The sequence below is a fragment of the Labrus bergylta genome, chromosome 14 (genome assembly GCF_963930695.1).
Source record: "Labrus bergylta chromosome 14, fLabBer1.1, whole genome shotgun sequence".
NCBI classification, from domain to species: domain Eukaryota; kingdom Metazoa; phylum Chordata; class Actinopteri; order Labriformes; family Labridae; genus Labrus; species Labrus bergylta.
The window spans coordinates 19,673,464-19,697,365 of record NC_089208.1 but is presented as its reverse complement, the minus strand read 5'-3'; the positions used below and the strand labels follow the sequence as shown (position 1 = coordinate 19,697,365).

At 38.9% G+C, this 23,902-nt stretch overlaps 5 protein-coding genes across 10 annotated transcripts in view; 2 read left to right on the top strand and 3 right to left on the bottom strand.

The window, feature by feature from the left end:
- Positions 1–6,209, bottom strand: part of LOC109998237 (cilia- and flagella-associated protein 54) — a 29,117-nt gene extending 22,908 nt beyond the window's left edge. For 3 of the 4 annotated variants that reach the window (XM_065963250.1, XM_065963249.1, XM_065963248.1), the window contains exons 1-7: positions 1,528–1,714; positions 1,285–1,350; positions 1,055–1,167; positions 835–949; positions 638–726; positions 348–476; positions 70–217 (exon numbers count right to left, since the gene is read on the bottom strand). In XM_065963250.1, the coding sequence (XP_065819322.1) occupies positions 70–217; positions 348–476; positions 638–726; positions 835–949; positions 1,055–1,167; positions 1,285–1,350; positions 1,528–1,684 (817 nt within the window). In that variant the 5' untranslated portion in view covers positions 1,685–1,714. Of the gene's footprint in view, positions 1–69; positions 218–347; positions 477–637; positions 727–834; positions 950–1,054; positions 1,168–1,284; positions 1,351–1,527; positions 1,721–2,129; positions 2,232–2,543; positions 2,658–3,039; positions 3,184–3,757; positions 3,817–4,155; positions 4,322–4,510; positions 4,661–5,506; positions 5,613–6,029 lie in introns of those variants that run through there. The other variant, XM_065963251.1, reaches the window with a different exon arrangement.
- A 1,503-nt stretch (positions 6,210–7,712) lies between these two features.
- On the top strand, positions 7,713–9,862 carry LOC109998227 (alpha-crystallin B chain). The gene is made up of 3 exons (XM_020652998.2): positions 7,713–8,067; positions 8,654–8,776; positions 8,868–9,862. Exons 1-3 carry the CDS (start codon positions 7,888–7,890, stop codon positions 9,057–9,059), a joined length of 495 nt encoding a protein of 164 aa, XP_020508654.1. The 5' UTR covers positions 7,713–7,887; the 3' UTR covers positions 9,060–9,862.
- Positions 9,863–10,099: 237 nt separating this feature from the next.
- On the bottom strand, positions 10,100–11,896 carry mia (MIA SH3 domain containing). The gene is made up of 4 exons (XM_020652978.3): positions 11,543–11,896; positions 10,846–10,979; positions 10,641–10,751; positions 10,100–10,554 (listed from the first exon to the last, which is right to left on the bottom strand). The coding sequence occupies exons 1-4, from the start codon at positions 11,658–11,660 to the stop codon at positions 10,531–10,533; spliced, it is 387 nt and encodes a 128-aa protein (XP_020508634.1). The 5' UTR covers positions 11,661–11,896; the 3' UTR covers positions 10,100–10,530.
- A 276-nt stretch (positions 11,897–12,172) lies between these two features.
- Positions 12,173–18,559, top strand: bicdl2 (BICD family like cargo adaptor 2). 3 transcript variants are annotated; one of them, XM_065963072.1, is made up of 10 exons: positions 12,173–12,307; positions 13,006–13,494; positions 14,639–14,854; positions 15,183–15,299; positions 16,210–16,356; positions 16,595–16,684; positions 16,950–17,024; positions 17,756–17,838; positions 17,935–18,049; positions 18,167–18,559. In XM_065963072.1, the coding sequence occupies exons 2-10, from the start codon at positions 13,249–13,251 to the stop codon at positions 18,335–18,337; spliced, it is 1,260 nt and encodes a 419-aa protein (XP_065819144.1). In that variant the 5' UTR covers positions 12,173–12,307; positions 13,006–13,248; the 3' UTR covers positions 18,338–18,559. The 3 variants fall into 3 exon arrangements, with proteins under 3 accessions (XP_065819144.1, XP_029136845.2, XP_065819145.1); XM_029281012.2 differs by having other exon boundaries at positions 12,174–12,307; positions 16,538–16,684; XM_065963073.1 differs by lacking the exon at positions 16,595–16,684 and having other exon boundaries at positions 12,174–12,307.
- A 780-nt stretch (positions 18,560–19,339) lies between these two features.
- si:dkey-71l1.1 (uncharacterized protein LOC569883 homolog) lies at positions 19,340–23,698 on the bottom strand. The gene is made up of 10 exons (XM_020652991.3): positions 23,535–23,698; positions 22,930–23,129; positions 22,593–22,660; positions 22,425–22,517; positions 22,170–22,271; positions 21,938–22,043; positions 21,558–21,680; positions 21,370–21,446; positions 20,729–20,831; positions 19,340–20,623 (listed from the first exon to the last, which is right to left on the bottom strand). The coding sequence occupies exons 2-10, from the start codon at positions 23,111–23,113 to the stop codon at positions 20,484–20,486; spliced, it is 996 nt and encodes a 331-aa protein (XP_020508647.1). The 5' UTR covers positions 23,114–23,129; positions 23,535–23,698; the 3' UTR covers positions 19,340–20,483.
- Between the last annotated feature and the right edge of the window lie 204 nt (positions 23,699–23,902).

Genomic DNA, 23,902 nt, shown 5'->3' with positions numbered 1-23,902 from the left:
AAGATCCTGTAGAAAAGATAATTCAGCCATGCCGTGAGAGAGGGCAAACAGGAGAACCGTATTTCTTACCTTGACTTTTGTTTTGACCACTGTGTTCAGCTGCACTCTCAAGCTGTATGGCCAATGTGTGGATCATCTCTGCCATCATTATGCAGTCAACAGCTGCAAGGTCACAGAATAATGCCACCTCAAACAGCAAGGACAGACACCACAGCCACTGCAAACATGTGAAAAAAATACATATAGAAAGCAAGTATAAAAAGGTGGAAGTCATCATTATAATTTGTAAAAGTGAATTTATGTTCATTTTTTTTTTTTGGTCAAACTGATCTTTCCTTTATACATACCTTATCATAATTATCTACCTTCTCAAGGTAATTAGGGTTTCGCATTTGATCCATCTGAAACACCACCTTCACTTGATCCCACAGAAATATCACAGCATCCAAAACCAGGTCCCCATCTGGCTGCACCTCCTACACAAACAGTTACCATCATTATATAAAAACCTTAAAATGACTCCTATCCTGAACTCTACATTTAATTGAATTTGATTCCTTGGTAGATTAACCTCAAACAAACACACAACATGAAAACTAGAGATGCACCGATTGCACCGGCCTTAATAAAAACTTACAAGTGCAGAGCCACAAACAGCCCTGTGCAGGGTGTCCACCAAGTCAGTAAATTCATCACTCATTTGGAAATGTTGCTTGTGTCTGTCTGCTGGAAACATACAACAAACATACAACATCATAATTCAGTGATAACTACCATCAGTATTGAATTATTTGAAATCATAATGTTTAGAGGCATCAGTATCAGTAGTGGTACCATCAATCATGTTTTCCCCTTTAGGATGGTTCCCCTGGGACGAAAGCACACTGTTGAAATTGTGAAGTAGGGAAAGTTCCAGCTCTGCCTTCCTGAATGGCTGACCTTCCACACTCTAACACAGAAAGTCGCAGAAGACACTCAGGATAATTCAGACACAAACCCAAAGACACTTCCCCTTTGATGAATAATGAAACCCACAGTTAAAGCTTGTACTCACAGACAAAACCTGCAGCATCTCTCTGGAAAGTTCAGCGAAAGTATCTGGCTGCTTGTACTGAAACAACAGCTTAATGAACCGCACCGCAGAAATGAGGGGTACTTTGTTTTCTCCTGGCAACACAGCATATTAAATAAAATCACAAAATAATGTATATCAGAAACACCCTGCAGCACTGAAGTGCTTCGATGTTGACATTAATGTGAGAGAAAAAAGAGAAAGGGACTTACCTGTAATGGCTAAGTCCATCAGAGTGGATGTTGGGGTCACATCAAGAGACTCACCAGTAGATATTTCTAAACAGAAGACGTAAAAGTACATTACTCATGACACTATAGGAGTAAACACTCATCTCATATACCAAATAATAATTAATGCATTTAAAAAGTATCAGCATCTTCTAAGTGTTTCCTCTTAAATGTCCTCTTAATTTTATCCTGACAGTGTTTTCTTGTTGAGTTTGTTTTACCAACCAGATACTATACTGATGCCAGCTGACAGGAGTTCCAGAATCACCTCCTGAAGCTCTGGTTCATCTGGTATCCTGGTCTCCAGTGGACGTTTGTTGCTGTCCCAAAGTGCTTCCAAGATCCCCAAAAACTGTGCTGCACTGCTGTCAAACAGGCCCATTAGCACTCGCTCTGTTGTAGTACGAGGCCATGGCGCCTACAGTTAACACAGACAAGCATGCAATCTTAGGTAATTTTACAAGAGTTTAACAATTATTCATAGAGTTAATGTGATGACCATTTGAGTAAACAACCGTCTACTATTGATACTGATATACAATTACTCTGGTTCTAATAAGATACAAAAGGTAGGAAACAGCAACTACAAAAACAATTATATGAATTATTCAAGAGCATTAAAATAAGTCCTGTGAATTTAGGTTAAAAAGTTAACAATAATAGAAAGTGCAGTTATCCATACAGCAGCCTTGCAACTTAACTTTCACAATAATGTGTATTTCAACCTAAAAGGGGTATGTTTGGTAATCGGTATTAAGTGATAGTACACTTCAGGAAGACATTTAAGACTGAAAATAATGAAAATGCAGTAGAGTTGATCTTATTACATTAGGTATGTCCTTCAAGGTGCTCTTGGTTTTGACTCTGAGCATGGATTTGGGTCTCATTCTGTCCTCAAACACAGCCCGCTTGAAAATCATGGCAGCCAGCTGGAAAAAAAAGTTTAAATCTGCTTGAATTTGAATACCAAAAAAGAACATATCAACACTGTAAAGGAAAACAATAAACTGTGAAATGGGGAACAGAGAGTTAAAAAAAAGTCAGACATATACAATCCTTGATGAGTCTTATTCCCACATCCAATGATGACTTAATTTAGTAGATATATGTAGATATGTCGAATCTGTGCTTTATCTGCCTTGCATTCCTCTACTTAATGTGTCACTGATTGCTATGACATAGAACTCTCTAAGATTTCATAAGATTTTCAAGATCATATTTCAATTGGAGAAGTCTCCTGCCTTGATTGAGGCTTCTCTGTAAGCTCTCTGGGTCTCTCTGGTGGCAGGGACTTCATTCTGCTCCTCCATCTTTGCTAGCCCATCGATCTTTCCAAGGGCTCTCCTGGCAAATTCCTGAAAGCATTAGAAAACACACAGAAAACTCTTAGCGGTACTCATCACATGGAATCCATTTAGTTAAAAGGTGTTTATACATTTTAAATATGTTACCAGAAATATTTTTTAACACGTTATAAGCTAAGCATGAGGAATGAATAAATTATTTATTTATTTTGAACAGTCATATCTCATCAAAAAGATACAAATTTGAGCAAAATTAAAGGTAATCTTCTCTAAAGCAAGTTAAACACCAAATATGTTGCTAGCAGGCTGTCTAACAATGAACTGCAAAGGTTGATCAACAACAGCTGACCTTTTCAACTTGTATCTTGTAATCTGTCTACTCATAGGAATGCGTTATTTTGTTATCTAGATGTAGATTATTTTTGTCTTTCACCTCTGCCTGCACCTCCGCCTGGATGTCGTAGTAACAGTGGCAGACAGCACAATAGAGTGTAACAATCCACAACAGATTCTTGGAAGTCATCAGAGGGATGGAGAGCTCTAAGCTAATGCTTGCCCACAGGAGATACTCCAGTGCCTGGATCAAATCATAAAAGGTGGATTATAGGATTGTGACACTTACAGTTATATGACTACTTACTGGTTTGGGGACTTTCATGGACCGAATACTTTCCTGGCACACCAAATAACTTTCAGAAAAGAGTGAATCAATGAAAGCATGCCTTTGACATACATTGTATATTTTTTCCATTCACAATAAGCACAAATCAAATAAACTGGTATTTCACTGGCTATGTAGATCACCATCAGCATCATGGTAAAACACTTTCCACATTTTAAATCCACATCAGATTCACTACATCTGTTTCATACCATCTTGTATCCTCATCCATTTAAGCTCTTATTTTAGGAGTCAATATAACATAACAAAACAATTTAAAAAAAAAGTTTCTTAAAAGATAGATAGATAAATACTTTATTCATCCCCTGGGGGAAATTCAGGAGTTTCTTATAGCTCACAAGTTAGAAAAAATAGAACAAACAGAGAATACCAAACATCAATATTAATTTAAAAATGCATAGATATTAACAGATGATTAAAATAATAATAAATAATAATCTATTGCTAAAAAAGAAATTAAGTTAAGTACCTGTTCACTATAATTCATAGTCATCAGGTAACGACAGATGTTGTAGATGTGTAACGAACCTGGAAAAAATAAAAAGATTAGCTCTACAAAATATCATATACAGTAGAATCTTGTGTTTCACTTAAACTAAAGTAATATACATAATCATTATGCAGTTGCTCACTATTTGTAATTGTCACAACATTATTTCATATCATTCTGGGAATCAAAGTGTACTATTTGGAAATCAACCTCTTTACATGGATATAAAGTGAAACCCCTTCTGCTTTGTACACAAAATGAATTGATAAGAAATGACTTCTTTTTTGGGCAATCTTTGAATTTTACTCTTTGACAACACAACTCCTTGATATTTTTTTTGTCAGAAAAAAAGGTAATTGCTGAAATTATTAATGTACCATTATAAATGTGCCAGCAGAGGTGCTCATGTTCCTGAAAAGCCTGCATCATGACCCTGATGAAGTTTAGCACACAAAGCAGTTTGCTGAGTCCCTTCTGGCTGAGGACTGGGTGCTTTTTTTCCTGCTCAAATATACATAGGGCCCAGCCTTGCATGGCACGGATCTAAATACAAACAAACACACACACACACACACACACACACACAGAGGAAGATACATGACTTACAGTAAATATATTAGGGTTCAGAAATCCTAACACCCCATACCACATCATTTATCCATGTAAAAAACTTTTTGGTAACATGAAAAAACATAGTACAGGAAGTATAGTGTTTTTTCCAGCACATTCTACCTTCATGGTTAAGATATTTTGGTCTGTATCAAATCCGTCAGGGAAGAAGCAGGCCATGTAGTGGTCCACATCTGTGATCTCAGTTATTTCAACTAAACTGAACTGCAGAAGATGGAGACTGTAACCATGCCAAAGAGCCAACTGATATGACTACAGGAGAGGAGGAGAGGGGAGAAACACAGAATGGCAATTGTGAATATGTTCTATTTGCTATTGTTCTTTACATGTACAATTGGTGAAGTTATAGTTTTGCAGGTGTAAACAAACAAAATGCCTTATGGGTTGTACTGAAAATCAGCAAGGCTGTGATTCAGTAATGAGGCAGCAAGCCAAGTGCCGCAAATAATCACAGATTGCAGACATTCAGTACAACATCACAACATTGAGTGCGACAACAGTTCTACACACAACATGTAGTATTTAACAATAATACAAAACAACATATATTCAACAACTAAACTTGTTCCACAACTAACCTGAAACTGGAGTGTTAAAAGGAAACCCAAACACTCCTGTTCACTTTCGCTACTGTGTTTGTGTCCATAGTTACCTTTGACCAGCCACTTTGTATGATGAGAACATTTATGTTCATATTAATTTAACATGCACCAGTTTGAATTTTGAAGACCAACACTGTCTGTCTGTAATTTAACTTTATTCAAAATACATTGCTGACATGAAGTGTTACACATTGTAAATAGAGAGATTTTGTACTCTATATCAACTCTCATGGAATTGCTCTTTTCCAACTACACAGATTTTTTTTATTTTCCAACTCAAAGAATACTTAATTTTTCACTTTATGACATTGATTTACATATTTCTGACCCTGATGCATTTGGTATCAGCTTCCTGTGACTGGCCAATTTCCTAGTAAGCAAACAAGGCACACCACCAAAAAGAGTGTCTTTAAAGGAAATGCAGTCAGAAAAAATACTCTTATCCATTTGGTCAAACCAAATAATCACAGCTATTGCTTTAGCTACAGTGAATTACCTTTATCCCAAAAAGAAAATCTGCAATGTCCAACATGCGCTCCTGGTAGAAATGCAAAGGCAGTCGAGGTTTGTACTTCTCCCATATCTCCACCAGCATTTTAATCCTACAGGAAATAATGTATTACTGACGTGAGCGAATGTTAAAAATTATTTTAAGCACAGACAATGGACGCTGAAGTATTATATTTTCAAAATGCATGCAGTAAAAAATGTGAGTAAAAAAACGTTTTCACGAGCATAGTAACTTTACTGCATAGGCCACATAGTGACAAGACAGCATGACATATTTGAATGATAATTCATGAGCGCAATAAATACTAATAAACTCATGAACCCTTGGCAAGGATGGGATGCCTTTTAGAAAAAAATGGAGGCCCACTGTGATACTCTTTCTCGTGGCCCATATTGCAGTTATCTAATACGACCCTTAAAAAAACACAAGGCTGTTTGCTAATACTGATAAACTCTACAATTACGGTAATATTAACCTTGTAGCTAAACGTTAATTGGTCATATCTCACCCTTTCGCGTAAGAGACGTCATCTTGGCTGCTCGAAGAAGCGACTCGCCTTATCGCTGTTACAAATGAGTTGATGTCTCGTTCAAAAGCTAAAACAACTGGGTTTCTTTTATCAAGTTTCCCGTAATATGAGGCCGTCAATTCCATTTCTGCGGCCAGAGCGTTAATTTGAATCCACAAACAGCTCACTGTCTGTTAGCCATCGACAAAACTGGTCAAAACGACTTGAGGTGAACCACGTCACCATGGTAACGAGTCTAAACAGACAGCTTCCTGTCTCAGCCAAACTCATCACGTTATATCACCAGAGCACTCTCTATTATAAGGCTCTCTGGTTATATCTGATCCCGAAACACCTTCACTTTGCAACTACACATTATGTTGAGATTGATGTAATTTCTCGTGTAGTTTCTACATAGTGAAAAAAAGACGTTGCTAAATTTGTTAATTTGAGCATGGAAGTTGGCAGATTTGATAAAGCAGGAGAATCCAAAATTATCACTTCCCATGATGACTCAGGTAGTTTTATTTATTTTTTTAAAACAAAAAAAAAACAACTGCATTCCAGTCAGGAAAAAATATTTGTTCGAATTTTTCTCAAAAATGTTCTTTTACTAAAATTAATTTGCCTAGTTTTACCTATAATCAATTACCATACAGTTACTTAATTCATAACTTTATGGGTTTTACTGCAAGTTGCAGCATAATAGAAGACTTTAGAGAGATATTTTAGTAGGCTGAAGTCAATTCACTATTATCCTGACACTTAAAATCTTATAATATTACAACATGTTGTAGCTTTAAGCAATTCTGTAACTGAAAGATTAAAGCAATTATACAATTGTACTGCACACAATCTGTTGTTGTTGTTGTTGTTTTAAAGACTGCAGAAAAAAAGGTAAAAGGTCCGCACACTGTTTATTTTGGATTGGGAGCCAAACAGTGTGCAGACCTTTTACCTTTTTCTCTGCAGTTATCTTGTCCTGCACCTGTCTGCATTTTGCCTGGATGTGCGCACTGAAATGTTCTCTTTTTTTGTTGTGAAGGCAAACATTTTCCAAATCAACAAAGCAAGGGCTTAATGTTTGACATCAGATTCACATCTTCATTATTGCAGATAATAAAACACATGTAATCGGTGCAACTATCCCACACTGGAGACAACCTAAGTGGGAGGATGAGAAAGAGACTGAAAGAAATTTGGTTGGCACAACTACAAAAGTTTTTTCATCTGAGCTCATAGCAAAATGATACGAGCTGTGGAGTGTCACCTAATGCTTTCCCATACAAACTCATCAGTTCTCATTCAAGCTCACATCCATTCTGCTCACAAACCTAAAGCTTCTGGCACTCAGAGAACAGCAGGCTAATGCTCTGGCAGCTATTCTTCAAACAAACACACACAATCACACGCAGAGACACACAGAGATCCAGACAGGGGTATTTCCTGGGGAAAGGGTATGGGGGCATCAGCAGTACTTTGAGCCAGGGTCACTCATGACTGGGAGAGGAGTTTGATAGAAACACAGAGTTGTAGAGAGAGAGGGGGGGGGGGAGGGGGGGGTGGCAACCAGTTACAGCCAGACAGCTAAAACAATGAAGCCAATGAAGGGACAAATAGTTGACATCATTGTTCCAGAAAGATCAGCATGTTGGCAGAGTCACTGTGCAAGTGTGCATGACCGGTGGTGGAGGGGAGGGGGATGCAGAGGATGGGAACACTGACAAAGCCCAGATGAGATTTGAGGGAAAGGCCTATAAATGTGCAGCTGGAGAGCATAGCAGCACCCAACTGAAACCAAGACAAACCAAGATACCACCTATCATTGTTTTTTTCACATCCTCTCTGGAACCTCATCATGGATATCCCCATTAAGTATCCCTGGTACCGCTGGGCGTTCCCACATCGCTTCTCTGACCTCTCCTTGGCAGAACCTCTCACTGATTGGCCATTAATCTGGCCCTCACCCTGGTCCTTCCCTTGGAGTCGCCCTTCATTCTGGCGCTGGTTTAACTGGTCTGAGAATGGTCACAGTGAGGTAAAGTAAAATTCATAAGACAATTATGTGATTGTCCTGCATGACATTGCATTGACTACTGAATAAAATAGTATCTTCCGATCCTCTTCTTGATGCTATATCTTAATAACAAAAGATGTTCTGATCATTCTTTTCTTCCCAATATTGATTATGATACCTAGAAAATTGGCTGATACTAAGTACCCTATTTGATGTGAAATTGCAAATAATACAAATTACTGGTGTTTTTAAGTTTGTGCATTACAATACACTCTCAGCTATTAACACACTGCATTAGTTTGTTTGCTCGCTAATTGGACTAATAGATTAAGGTGTCAGATCGATGCACTGCTCACTCCTCCCTGGTACATCACTTAAGGCTGTATTGGAATGTCAAATATTGTGCCAATTGATTTATTGCTTTTAAAATATGAACACATTCCTTTGACATGATGATACTTTTTTTTCTCTCTCTCTTGTTGATGCCAGCCTAATCGTGTAAAAAAAAGTTGAAGTATTGCACTGAAACAACAACAACAAGCTGACTTTAGGCATAAGGCATGCACCTAAATCAGTCCAAAAATTAACAGCTTTGCCATCTGTCTAGATGCGCATTGAAAAGGATCGCTACGTCATTTATCTGGATGTGCAGCATTTCTCACCCGACGAGCTGTCTGTCAGTGTCAGTGATGAGTTCATCACAGTACACGCCAAGCATGAAGACAAACAGGTTACAGAGGCTATATATGCAACTCCAGAAATAGTCATACAGAATTTGGTGGTACATAACATGACTAACATACTGCTAATTCTGCTTCCAGGATGACCATGGCTTTGTATCGAGAGAGTTTGTGAGGAAGTACAGGCTTCCTGCCGGGGTGTCAGGTACTGATGTCACCTCCAGTCTGTCTGTCGATGGTGTGCTGACCATCACTGCACCAAGGTCATCTTCTGGCCCAGAGCGCACTATTCCCATTTCCTGTGAAGTTGGAACTCCCAAACAGAAAATGTAGAGCAGAAGCAAATGCTCACTACTAACAAGTGCTGTCTTTATACTTAACCTGCATGGTACAGTTTTCTTGGCAGTATGACAGAGCATACAAGTGTAGATGTCAATAAGTGCAAGGGCATTCTAAAAGAACGTCTTACTCACTGTTAGTCTTCAAGACAATGGTGCTGTAAACCCAAATGCTAACATATTAAACCTATTAACAGTCATATGACAGCTTGGGGGAAATGTAGTTTTAAGTTAAAATTTACCATGCATTTAAATTGTATGTCTGTCCTGGCCTTGCCATTTTGTGGCAAAATTGTAAACATTTGATGTCTGAAATTAAACTAGCTTGCAGAGCCAATTAATATCACAATGCTGATAAAGATCATTCCCCTCTGAAGATGGAAACAGGCTGAAATTGTTTATCTTAGTTGTATATATATTACTCAGTAATGCGTGAATGGATATAAGTAAGGTGCCAGAAGTCTTTGCGAATAGTTTTTGTATGTGTTAGGGGGATGGAGTCTCTTGAAGCAAAAATAGACTTATTTTGTTTGTTCACTTGCCAGAATGCCAGAAAAGGACTTGAGATGGGTCACTGAAAGGGAAATAGATGGGGAATATTGGGAAGGAACTTCTGGGCCCCTAATGCTGAAGGGGTATTGACTGTGAGCTGCTAGGAAAGTGTGTCAGTGTGGGAGTGAATGCACATGTGCTTTTAGATGCAACAATTACAGCTTTATCATTCCTTCATTAGTAACAGCCCTTAGGCAGATTAACACATAAAACAACAAATACAATAAATGTTGAATCTTGAAATCATTAACCTGATTTGTGTTCTTTTTAAGTCTGTATGTGTGTCAGTGCTCAAAAATATAGTTTTTCTTGTTGTCCCTACCTAAGCAGAATCTAAACCATGGACACATCTTATTCATTGTTTATTCATTCCCATTATTTCATTGTTCAATTTTATTGATTAGATGATTTATAGACTGCTGTGTCCAACAAATTATATAGGTGAGGTTTTCTTGCAGCAGAAATTAAAAAAATTAGCAGACATTGCTTGTTTAGAAGATTTATTTTCTGACAAACAGTCACAGCTGAAATAATTACCTTACAGATTGCTTGAATTAGAGCAGAATCATGCTAAAATTCACATTTGTCTATTTTTCTACAAACATTATTTATCTTTTGTAATTTGATAAAAACATGGAATGGATTCAAAACAGATATAAACAATAGGATAAAGAATAACACAGACGGGTATAAATGGTAAAGCACCAATAGTTCATAATTCAGAGCTTTTGATTATTTAATTATGATATCAGCATACATTGTGGACCTTTTTGTTGTTTTAAGGGATATCTTCTACATGCATGAGTAAAAACAACAGCGGAAATGCTAACCTACTTCTATAATGCTTACCTATATGAAAAATCACATGCCAAAGTTATCTTGTGACGTTGTTGGTTTGAAGATTGTTCTGTTTTTCAGTTACAGTAGAAGTCCCATTTCTGTAAAAGGGGGGGAGGGGGTACAATTAGGGTATTTTTTTTAATCATGCCTACAAATTTGCATGGATGTATGAATGTTCACTTACAGTAGTCTTGACTTCGGTTCCGGCTGGCATGAGAGGATGAGTCTCCTCTACCACACTGCTGGGGAAATGGCCGATGCGAGCCTCCTGTTGTCCGTAGTAGGAATCTTGTACCTACAAACATTTGAGTCAGTGAGTGCTCGTGATGTCATGACTCCCAATAAGACACTGTAAAAGCTTTTAGCCCCTAATTATTTGTCCTACTTACACTGCCAGCCCAGAAAAGGTTCCCTCTGTCCTTAAGCATTGCATACACATAAATGAGCTGCCCTTGTCTGATGGGTATGAATCTGCAGTCTCCAGGGTAGTAGTCCTGCAGTGCACGGGCAATCAGGATAGGATCTGTGCAGGAATATAAGTGTGATGGAAGAAGAAGAGGATATGAAGGACTTTTGAAGTTAAACATAAATGTATTTTGTCTGTTAATGATCAAATAAGTTAAAGCCCCTGTTAAAATTTGTTGCTGGGTTTAAAAAAGAAGACTGGAATTAATAGTTGTGCCACTTTACGTGCTACTTAGCAAACAAAACCATTATTACAAAGATTTGTATTATTTTGTAGTCATTTGTAATGCCTGAAACAGCTGCTGCAAGGGATAGGTGTCAGGCGAGGTGATTAACAGGAGCCTGTCAAATTAAGCCTCTTTTGAAAAAAGATTCTACAGAAAAGATCCAGTGAGTGAAACATTTAACTGTAAAACATGAACTGGATGAATATTTATTGTCAGAAAAAACTACTCCCACAGGTACAGGACAAGATCAGCAAATACCAACAACAGGGGGCACCAAAGTCTGACAGTTCCTTACATGAGCTTTAAGCTGACAGTTCCTTACATGAGCTCCTTACATGAGCTTGAGCATTACATTTATTAGCACCAAAAAGGAGTTGGTCAGTGTGCTACTTACGACTGCATTCGGAGTCAGCGCAGAGTTTCTTGTCTGAGAGTTTGGGCATCTGTCTTCCAGCCTCAGAGGTTGGCAGCAAAAGCAACACTGAAATAGCAACCCAGAGTGTGCAAGGCATAGCTGTGCTGTTTGTGAATGCACCGTATGATCCACTGGTCTTGAGTAACACTTCCTTAATAACTTGCAGGCTTTATGCTCCCTTTCGTGTGTTTGCTGTTTCTGAGACGTGATGGCAGTCCTCCTTTCTACTCTCCCTACCCCCTACCTCATAAATGAACACACACAGAGCTTCTTTCAAACTGTTCAAGCAGGTAAACAGGATGGGGAATGAGGAGGAGGAGGGCCGGATTAGACAGACCCCCGCTTGTGTCCTGACCTTCTTTCTCCCCATCTCTCACCCTGTGTCACCCCCGCTCAAAGAGCAGCGTTAGAAATTTTCAGCAACACATTCCTCAGAGTTTATCTGTATTTTCTCTACTGTGTTCAGCCACTAGATTTCAGAGCAGCTGCAGACTCAACACTTGTCTCTTTCTCTTCTGTGCTCTGCCTCTCAGTGGATTCGTCCCTCTGTTTGATCTCTTTACCTTTCCAGCCACTGGGGGGCAGGGCCAGCCGCTGTATTTACATACTGTATGTTCCACTACCAAGGAAACCAGCTGAGCTTCTCTTGTGCAAACACTCCCACATACAAACACGCACACACACATACACTCACCAAACAGGAAGACCATACCTGTTGGGTGTGAGTCGGCTAAGAACTATCAGGTAAGACAGACTTAATTTTTACTGCATTAGAAGTCAGGGCACACTTGTGTTATGTTTTAAGCATAATTGATCCATATTATGTGACAGAAGAAAATAGTTTAATAGTTTCCTTTTAGTGTTTTTGATGGTGTGGTTTCATAATAGTAAGAGCCATGAACAGGTGAGATTACATATGGTGATGTAAGAAATGTCATGATAGACCGAGACTACAGAGTAAGAACATTTGTAACTAAAACTTTGTCTACAAAAGGAAAAATGAACATAGATACAATCCTGTAGAGACTGGACAAAGGGATATGTGGCACTTACGGCAAAAAAAGTAGCCAGTTAATTTAAGCTTTTAAAACAAGTGTGCTGGATTACTTGCTCAAATGTGCTTTTTTTTAGAGATGTTTAAAGAACTCTTTCTACTACAGACACATTTAAGACGTGAAGGATTTAGTTTTAGCACAATTCCTTTGGAATTTAGGGAGGGGAGAAGAGCAAAGATAATAGCGTGGCTGGTATTTCGGTCAGAGTAACAAAAGCACCTGTCAGACAAAAGACCTCCTTGAAGGTCTTGTGAGATTATATTTCTAGAAACCTACCAGCCAGCTCACATGCACACATCACCATACCTGTTATTTACTTCATAGTTTCTGTTAGAAATCTGTTTAAAGTGTTTTTTTGTTTTTTTAAATGTATTGTCTTGTCCACAGTGTTGTCGGTGATGAAGTGTAGATGAAGCCAGTATAAAGACCACTTGAGCTGAAGAGCAAGTTTGTTAAGACATACTTTGGATTGTACAATTGGAAAGTAAACCAATCAAACGCCTCCAGACCAACGAAGAAAGAAAAAAGTCATGGCTGCCCACCTTCCTCCTGTGTGAGTTTGGATTACAATAACGACAATAAGGACAAGACATGAAGCTTTCAACCTGAAACAGCCAGCAACTGTCAACAATGTTCACCCCCAGGAAAAGCAGTCTTCCATCCCCCAGCCTGGAGGACTCCTTCTTCCCTCTGTCCTCATCCTCCTCGGTGTCTCTCTCCTTTGCTCTCCCCTCATCCACATCCTCTCCTGGCTGCGGTGACAGCGGAGGGGGGATAGAGACTGATTTGATACTCGCTGCAGAGCTGGGACAGGCTTTGCTGGAAAAGAATGAGGAGTTGGCAGCCTCTTTGGAGCAGAGCGAGAGGGAGTTGGAGGTGAGGATTAAGCTGCTGGAAACAGTTTCAATAAACTTTTCACACTTCTAAAACATACAGCAAGGTGTTAACAAAAGAAGCACACACATATTTTTCCAGAAACAACCAAATAAGCTTTAATAATGTTTGCCCTGCAGGCTTGAAATTTTTCAAAGTTGAAAGACTTGTAAGACAGTAACTCATCATTATCATTAATGATTACGGTCTTTAAACTGCTCAACCTGTCTCTGATACAAAATATATATGAACAGGTTAGGTTGTTTTTTAAATTGACATATAACAGAACAGAAATCACAGGTGTATAAGAAAACATTGATCAAATTCTGAGTTGGACTACTTGAACGAGACAGACCCACAACCTCCTGTGCTCCATAATGGTACTCCTATGTGTTTTAAAATAATGTTCCCATGTAATTTATTTTATTCAGCCAAACAACTCACCACAGTTCGAATGAAGTACGCAACAGAGCTCATTTAAAGAAGAAACACAGAAAGCTGTGCCATCAGTGTCTGATTTATTAAACACTCAGCGTGTAACTGAAAAACACAAATTGAGATGAACTGGCTTCATGACACTGATGTCTAACTTCAGAAGCAACAAAGCAAAGAAACAAAAAGGAACTTGAATGTGATAGATTTTGTCACAACATTTGGTATTTTATGATAGTCAATATTTGCATTGATGTATTGGAATATAACGTCTATCATGTGGTTTGTCAAACATATATATGTATTTTTAATTGAACTCTCCAACAATATTCATCCAAAAGATCACTATGGGTACTAATACAACTGTGGCACTGAGGGAGAGCGGTTTGTCCATTAATTGGAAAGCTGATGATGATAATGCCTTCCATGGCACTACATCAGCATGTACACAAAGGATGAGCGGTTACATTAAGTGTAAGTACTTTGAGTGGTCAGATGACTAGAGGGAGGCTTTATAAGTGCACTCCAAGTACCATCAAGTACCCGAGGTGTAAAACCCTGTCCTATAGATATGTAAAAAAGTAATGTGGAGACGTGTAGAGGCACAGACTCTTGTACACAAAGTAACGAGAATACAGACATTGGATAGTCCATATGTTTCAGAATCTGATTGTTTCATGTTGAAGCCACTTAACTTTGTTTTCTAATGTCCCAGGCTTTACAGCAGGAGAAGCATGTTCTTCAGAGGAAGCTGGAAATGAACCAACTGGAGTCTGGGCAGAGGGAGGCAGAGCTGACAGCAGATTTGGGCGTTTTGAGGGAAGAGCTAGCGCGACATCACAGTCATGGGCGTGACCGGCGGAGGGACGAGAGTGATCAGATGACTCAGTTAGCCAATCACAACCAGCGCCTGGTGGAACAGCTATCTGAGGTATACTTCAAAATACCAGCAGGAAACAGGCAACCCTGTCTTACTGAGCCGATCACTTATTAGAAAGCATCACAATAATGCTACATTGCTGTCAAAAAAGACGCATGTGCATGTGACTATTTGTGTGTGGGAACTGTCTCTCTGTGTGTGTGTGTGTGTGTGTGTGTGTGTGTGTGTGTGTGTGTGTGTGTGTGTGTGTGTGTGTGTGTGTGTGTGTGTGTGTGTGTTAAAAAATGAAGACTAGCAGGTTTTGGGACTCCAACCGTTGTGGTGACTCATTGAACAAAAGAAAAAAGGTCTCACGATTTATAATCTTCCTCCCATCTAGGCGGTGACACTGGAACACACCTTGAGGACTGAGCTCCGTTCCCTCAGAGAAGATATGGACGAATCATCTTTTAGCAGAACTATTAACACAACTCAACTAGACAACGTAAAGGGAGAGGTAAATGCAGTCACCACTTGAATCTATAACTGCACTGTAATAGTCACAAACATACTATATTGTGTGCCACAGGATAGGATACATAAGTGTATACACATGTCATAGATGGATAAGTAGTAAATTACTGTATAAACAAGGTAAAGTTAGGAAGAGCTGTTTTCAAGTCATTTTAGGGGAGTCCCAATCAAGTGGCAACTCCTCGATCCACCTCAGAAGCAATTTGCAGGTCACTTCAAAATCTCAAAAGTCTCCATGTGTCTCCAAGCAAGGTGCTTTCACAGATTAATGAGTTAAAGCTACTGAAAATAATGATCATTGCAATCCTGTGGACAATTGATACTTCTTATCACATGCTGAAGAAGCACTCTTTAACATTAATTTTTTTTAGATTTCTTTTACTGTCAAATTTATCCCACACAGTCAACATTTCTGCAGAAAGTGTAAATAAAGGCAATTCCAGTCTCAATGCTGAATTAGTGACAGTAGTAGCAGGCATTAAAAATAACTACCGGTATATACAAAATAATTGACCTTGACCTCAGTCTTGTTGTTAATTGGTGCATGTCATCCTGCACTCTCTTTCAACACATTTCATGTCTTTCATGGATTTATGTATTTTTTCTTCGTTTACTGAGATGAAATTTGAGACTGAGAATTTGAGTCATACAAAAATTCCCAACAAGTGTTTGTTGAAAAGGAGTCTTTAGAGTTTCACTTAACCTAGGTTGAAATCAAATCTCATGTTTCTTGTGTGTGACTGGAGTACATCTCTTTTACATTTATTGAAATGTTCATCAGCCACCCAACAGCCATAGTAAACATTACTTAATCTAAGCATTGACATGATTTGACTCTTCATTTCATAATTTATCAGGTATTTCATGTTTATTCCTTTTTTTTTTTGGTACAGAACAGAGTTTTGCTGGAGCGGCTGTCTCACATGGAGGCACTACTTAGAGCTTCGCAGGAGGACAGCAATCGATATCGTTCGGAGAGAGAGACACTGCGAGAGAGACTGTCAGACCTACAGACCAAGCTGAGAGAGAAAGAAGCAGAGGTGAGGAGCTCTGACTGACTTCTGTTTAACATACACTGTCGCGGTAAAAGATAAGGCCTAAGGGGGAATGGAGACGCAGGATACATAACTAACAAAAGTCACTAACATGACTAATATGAAGCTCTTGATGTGTGTAGGTGTGTATGTGTGTATTTGTCTTACTGTTTGTGTGTCTATGTAGATAGAGCAGGAGCAGGGGGTGGTGTTTGAGTTACGAACCTTGAATCGCTCTCTACAGCAGAAAGATCTGAACATGGGAGAAGAGAGCATTCTGGACAGTACGCACACACAGCCCTTGTCTCTGCTTAGTGAAATTCAGCAAACACAGGTACACACACACACACAGATACACACACACACACACACACACACACACATACACACCCACACAGAAATGTTTTTACGTTTGACCAACTAATTTTGACCCTGCACTGACATTCTTAGTTGGATTGTTTGAGACTAATACTAACTTTCCTAAACCTATACCCAATGCCTTTGAAGACAATAATCACATCAAAGCACAAATAGGCTAACACATTGTTTCACTTCACTGTTCTTTTCTCTCTGTTGTGTTTATCTCTCCTACCAACCAGGCTAGAGAGGCTCTTCTAGCTCACTCAGATGTCCTTCAAGCAAGAGAGGAAGAGATACAAGCACTCAAAGAGGAGGTCAGTTAATCTATACATAACCCTTTCCACATACAAGCAAAGGTTTGTTTTATTAGATGTATAACTTCATTTGAAGAGGGGTTTGACTTAAAAATGGGAGGAGGTGAAGCCCAACATCAGCTTTCCTGCATTACAAAATGTTATCCCACTATCTGTGTGTGGGCAGAGCTGGTAAATAAACAAGGATTAAAAGTGATTTTAATAATTCAGAGCTCCTGTGATGAACTTCTGGTTTGTGTAGATTACATGTTGGCACCTTCTTTGGACACAGCACTACCTCTTATCTCTCTGCTGACTTTCTCCTGTTCCTGCAAAGTGGGTTTTTAAACAACTGATTTATTTCACAGTCAAATCACAGCTCATTTGCAAACAAAGGCTGTTCCAGCAACAGGTAGTTTATCATTTTGTCTGACACCTGCCCCCTGGTAGTGGTTTCAGACATTCAAAATATACAAATAGTAAAAAAAGAAAAGAAATTGGCCATAAAGAGGCATCGATATTTATCTCAATCTGTTTTGTAATCCGCTTAAAACTCCTCACAGGAACTTTAAGAACCAGTTAATTCTTTTTATTTTCTGTTAAAGCATTTTATTCTTCCAGCATTTCGTAAGAGGATCCTATAGACTCACAAATAAAAAGTATTCTGAGTAATATGAGTAGTATTTATAAAGGGAAAATTAAAAGGTTTTGATGAATATGATATATTTGCCTTTCTATTTCACACCTTGCAGGCGCAGTCTCACCGAGAAGAGCTGGAGTCTTTAAGGGAAGAAATCAAGCCATTTAGAAGCAGTCCTGAGAAGCCAAGTTACAGGTAATGCTACACAACAACTTACTTTTTTGACCATAGCAGTTTTTGATTTGAATCCAGAGCAATGCAAGTTTGACTTATTATCACAATATTGTCCAGTTCTTTGGAGAGTGAAGTGGTCACCATGCGCCAAGAAAAGGAAACACTAACACAGCAACTTCTCAATACCATCAAACACAAGGTGGCGCTGTCTCAAGAACTGGAATCATGGCAGGTTCGTGTTTGTGCAGGGATATAAAAGGCAAAATGATTTGAAAGATGCTGATTTAAGAGAAATGCACTTTAAGAACAGATTTCTTTTTGTCCATCTGACCCTCCCTTCTCGTCACAGGAGGACATGCGGCTGGTGATCAATCAACAGGTGCAGCATCAGGAGGAGGAGAGACAGAGGGAAACAAGGCGAGAGAAAGAAAACACTGGAGGACTCCAAAGAAGCAAATCTTTAAGAGTGAGGGGAGAGGGAGGGAAAGGATTCTTCTCTTCCCTGTTCAGAGACAAATGACAAACAGAAGTGGCAGCAGCTTAGACAGATGGTTACATCCTTTATCTTTGCCACTATTGGAGCACATGCTGCCACGTACGTACACCGTACACATGATTTCACCAGCAACACATACAATGTTCACAGACCTCAGATTTGAATATATATTTGTAAATATTTATGAAATGTATAAGAGCAAGATCGGTTAGTTTTTAGGTCTTTATATTAAAAAGTTAAAGCCAATTATGAGTTTCTAATCTGTTTATTGTCCGTCATACAGTTTCTTAAAGCTGCAGTGTTACATTTTGGTTGGTCACTGACTTAATGATGAGACAGAAGGCAGGAAGAGGCCCTATGTGACTAACATACACTTCCTAAAAGACATATTTAGACCCTAAATAGCAGAAGGCTTTGCAAACTGGTCGATTTTTTGAGAAGAAGAAAATGTGTGGGAATATTTAGGCTATGTGAACATGCTTTATAAACATCCAAAAATGAAAAAAATAACATTTGGAATTGCTGTGTCTAGTGCGTTAAAAGAGCAGTAAACAGACCCAGTCTTTGTGTACATTGGAAAGTAAATTGTGGTTTGCATGATAAACAAGGCAAAAAGAAGCCTTTCTTACTCACTGCTAAACTGCTTGGTGACAGACATATGAAGGCCTCATAAAATGATGTTGATCATATAAACAAATTCTGTATTTGCACATCCAGTAGACAAAAAAGTCTCTGGTGTTTCTGGAGTCTTACGCCATCTTAGCTTTGTTTGTCCAGCAGTTCCTGAGAAAACATATCTCTCTCTTTACTCTGTAGGCCTATGCAGAAACAAAAACAATGAGCTGACAGGTTTTAAAGTATCTTAGTGCCGAGTGATCGTGTAAAGTCACTAGTGACCGCTTTTAATCGGTTTAACCATAGCTGATAAAAATATTGATAATTACACATGAAATGCAAGGTGCTTAACCTATAGAACTTTAATGTATCACAAATAATATCTATTGAGAAAAACAAACCAATCAAAAGTGTTACAAATAACATCTTTATTAATAAATTATTCCAAAAAGACAGCTCCACTTCTCTTTGCTTATATTACGTAATTTATAAATAATAGATTTTTAACATTTCTCTGTTACACGGGGCTGAAGAAGCCCAGTAGCCTTGTGAGTAGTGCAGGTTGCATAAAGGTCTCTGTTTCCACATGCCTTCATGTCGGCATATTTTCACACAGTGCAGTCCTGACTCAGCAGTCAGTGCACAGCCCCTCCGACTTCCCTCAGCTGGACACTGTGGAGCAGGCAGCCTCTTTCTGTTTGAGTCAACAGGCTTATTGGTTCATGTCTGTAACTTCACACACTGTTATACGCTGGAAAATAAAGATGCATACACACAATCCAACACACAACCAATTATAGGTTCATACTTGTGTTGTAGCATGTTTTTATCCAACTTACATTTCTGCAAACCATTTTGTTCATGTACAAATCTGGCTTGAGATGAGTGAGCATTTAATTTTTTTTACCCTGTTAGTATCACACGGTAATGCTGAGGGAAATGTAATAAATAACATAAAGAAGTAAGCGCATGTATTGAGGGGAAAAAGTGAATTTGTTCATTTGGATAGCAAAGATGATGCATCAGTTTTACAGACAATGGTCAGCAGAAAGGTAAGTTCAGGCTTACAAGAGTTATAATAAATGGGGTAAAACATGAAAAACAAGACTATCTGTTGGTATATTCTATATACATTACATTTCTGTATGACTACCTACAGTATAAAACTTATTTATTTCCAGTTTGAAGTGCAGTCTTCCTTTTATCCTATATATTTCCATTGACCAGAAGGTCAGAAGGTTTCGGTCCCTTTGAAACCAGAATGGACAGAAAACAAAAGTCTTTATGTATCCATGTCCAAATCAAACCTCTTGTCATCCCAGCAGAAAACATTGCCTCACTTCTGAGAGGTAGGTTGCAAGATGACACGCATCGGTGTAAGGAAACGTTTTGGGCTTCATCACCCAAACAGTCCACGATCCTCAGGTCATGGCAGGAAGTGTTTTTAGTGACTGATAAACCTTGGTATATCAGGTCATTATGAAACCTCTGAAACAGAGCTGTGGATGGATGTCCTGATGGCAGGCTGTAATTCCAGCTGGGATTAAGAGAGGGATTATCCGACATTGACACCTAAACCCACCTGAAGTTTGTCACCTCTGTGATTTACAAAAGCACCCATGATCAGGGTGGCAGGAAGTGGGGTGAGGCGCTTCTCCAGCACGCCTCCTATTATGCAACGACTGTTTATCATACCTGGATACACACAAAAAAAAAATCCTTATTCATTATAGTCTTACTTCATATTGTTCTTCTTTATTGACAATGAAAGTGTAATGAAAGTTGTAGAAAGAAATTCACCTCGAAAGACCATGTTAGCCTCTGGGAGTTCCATCTGGTATCCGAATGAGGTTGTGGTCTCCTGCGTCCTGGTGCTGGCCTCAAACTCAACCCCAACTTGGATCTGGAGAACACAAACACACACTCACACAATTTCATTAACTGAATACAAAGTCCTCACCCTGTTGTGCAAAAGTGAAGCTAAAATAGTTGACTGTGCCGCAGCTGTTTACGTTCAGCTCCTTCCACCAACCAAAACACAAATTTAGTTCAGTGAATCTCATGTTAGTGATCATTCCTAAGATGATGCTAATGATGCTAATCCTAAGAACAGCAGGACTGCATTTGAGCTGTCAGTCATGGCATTTTAACATGTTCATAGCATTAAAAAACAAATAAAATTTAAACTTCTAAGAAAAAAAACTTGTACATGAATCAGCATGATAACAACTAACTATAAACATGATATATGAAATATTTATTTGATGTGTATTTTGATTCTATAGTTTGATCTCACATGAAGGAGGTAGACTTCCTGATCTATACTGCAGCCAGTCAGCAGGTGGAATCTCCAAATGTTTTGATTCCTGTTTGGCACGCTGTAATGTCATCTCTCTTTTATACAGTCTATGGTTTAAACAGAAAGGTTGTATTTGCTTTACCTGTTTGTTGGCTCTATGATAGTAGCTAGCATGAGCTCCTCCTTTCCCAGCATTCAGTGTCGCCACCCAGTTTGGTCCTGCATAAGGGAGACGGAAAATGAGGTGACACTCTGCTGATAAATCTCACATAACAGATCAGAAAAGATACCGAATTCATTATATAAGATTTTTAAAGCAGATTTTTTCACTTGAGTATTGTCCAGCCAAAGTAAGAATTCCTCCCTCCTCCGCTCGGCCCCGATGATAGACCAGCTCCCCTCCTAACACCAGCCCAGAAGACACACTCTGAAGGAAGTGTGCCACAAGGATAACTGTCCAAGACAAACGTAGAAAATACTCAAAAGATTAGACCAACACAAAAAAGTCAGAATTATGTATTTCCAGCTAAATCCCAGATGTCCAAAATTAAATAAAATGTTCAGAAAAACAAACAAAAAAAACCCATTTGACTAGTAACTACAGAACTGTTTCTTATACCAGGGAACAATTTCAGCATGCCAATATGTTGAGCATAGTATCAGTAACTACTAAGAAAAGTTGAAAGAGGCTCTTATAAATCTTTCCCCACCTGACTCTCGGAGGATGTCTGGGTTAGCTACTGTCACAGCAGCTGTGAAGTCGTTCCCTCTGTACTCAGTTTCAAACTGCCACGTCACAAACTGGGACTGCTGGGTCTAAAAAAAAAAATATATATATATATATATATCAATAATTCTAACATTAAGTTGCGCAGCAGCAGATATCATTCATTATGTGCAGAGTTAATGATCAACACAGAGAGAAGGAGATTAGAAATTCACCTGGAACACTGATCTGGCTCGCACACGCTCGGTGAGATGCAGCAGAGCATGAGCGTTCAGACTTCCTGAAGAGTCCATCTCACCGATCAGTGCTGGGGCATCCTAAAATGTAGGATCAAGAGGAAACCTGTCAACTCAATATGAAGCAGTATTATCTGTTTTCAATCACTGTACTCAGCTAGGTACATTAATGATAAAAAAAAAAAAAAAAAAGAAGAAAGAAATTATTTATTTATGTAAAGACTTGTGCTTCACCTTGTCCTTGCTGTAGTCATCAGACTGCAGGTGCTCCACGTGGAATCGATAGTATGAAGGACTAACAGCACTAAGGTGGAGAGCATGACTGACCTGAGAGCAAACAAACAAATTATTATTATCATATTAAAAAATACATTAGGATACGTATCAAGGTAAGAGAGTCACCTTAAAGAAGCTGCTCAGAGTTTTATTGAGGATCATCTTGACTCCCTCAATCTGTTGGGGAAACACGTCTGAAAAGATGGGGAGAAAGAGTAGAATCAAAATACTGATTATACATTTCATGCATTAATATTCATTATAACCAACTTATTATTCCTATTATAAAAGCAGTTCAACTTTATGTCGGATGTATACATTATCAGAGAACCATACAGGTACAATAAAGTTATTGTAGCCAATATAGCCTCAAGAACAACAGCTGCAGCCTTCATACAGGAAGTGTTGTATATCCCACAATCAAAATGTGCAACTGTCTTAATACTTCTCTCGACAGAGATACCTTTGCAACCCCGGTGGAGAGAGTGGAAGCTGCCTGGGTTGGGCAGGCGGCCATCTCTCCTCTCCCAGCGTGGGGGACTGTCCCAGTGAGCAGGATGTGCGTTCCAGTGAGAGGGAGGGGGGTCCGGGGAAAAAGGCCAGTTCTGATGGCCTGGACCAGAAGACAATGCCAAAACGCTGCCCATGTGGGCCCAACACTTCCTAGAAAAGACACAAAAGAGAAATGCATTTGTTATGATGTGAAGACCCTTTTCTTTATCTCACCTGCAGCCGCTACAAGCATCATTTTTAAGACAGACTCTGTGTTGTATTAATAAAACCAGAGGCACAAGATAAGAGCTGCTGTGACACACAAATAAAACACACTCACAGCTTGAGTTACAGAAGAGGTTAAGAATTTACATTTGCAAACACATTTATAGACATGAGTACGTTATATTTATATCAATGGCTTTTGAAAACATTGCATTGGATTTGATTTGCAAGCATGATCACGATCATGCAAAACCCTGTCTGTTGTTTTTATCTGCAGGTGCAGCCAATCCGTTAGCTAGCATGACCTTAGCATAAGCAGTAAGAGACTGAACTGTGGGTTTTTTGTTCTACCTTCTTCCCTTGTTGTGGATGGGCTTTAAAATGTCGAGAGGAGCTGAGAATCGCACATCCCAAGCACTGTCAGGTTATTTATTTTAGAGGTAAACACTAATATGCGAAGGTAGGTGATGCTGGGATGGACTGATGCTGCAAATAGCTCCCTCCTCCAAACCAGATGCAATGCGCTACCGTGCAAATGCATCCGTGTAGAAACATGATCAAATTTTTAATAAAAATGTACGGTTCAAGCTTGTACTCGGATGGGTTTGACAACTGAGTGATAATTTGTTCGAAATAACAACTCCAGCAGTGCAGCTTTGAGTATATTATGTGTGTGCGGTGGGTCTGATGAATGCTCTGGTTACCAGTGGTCAAGAAGT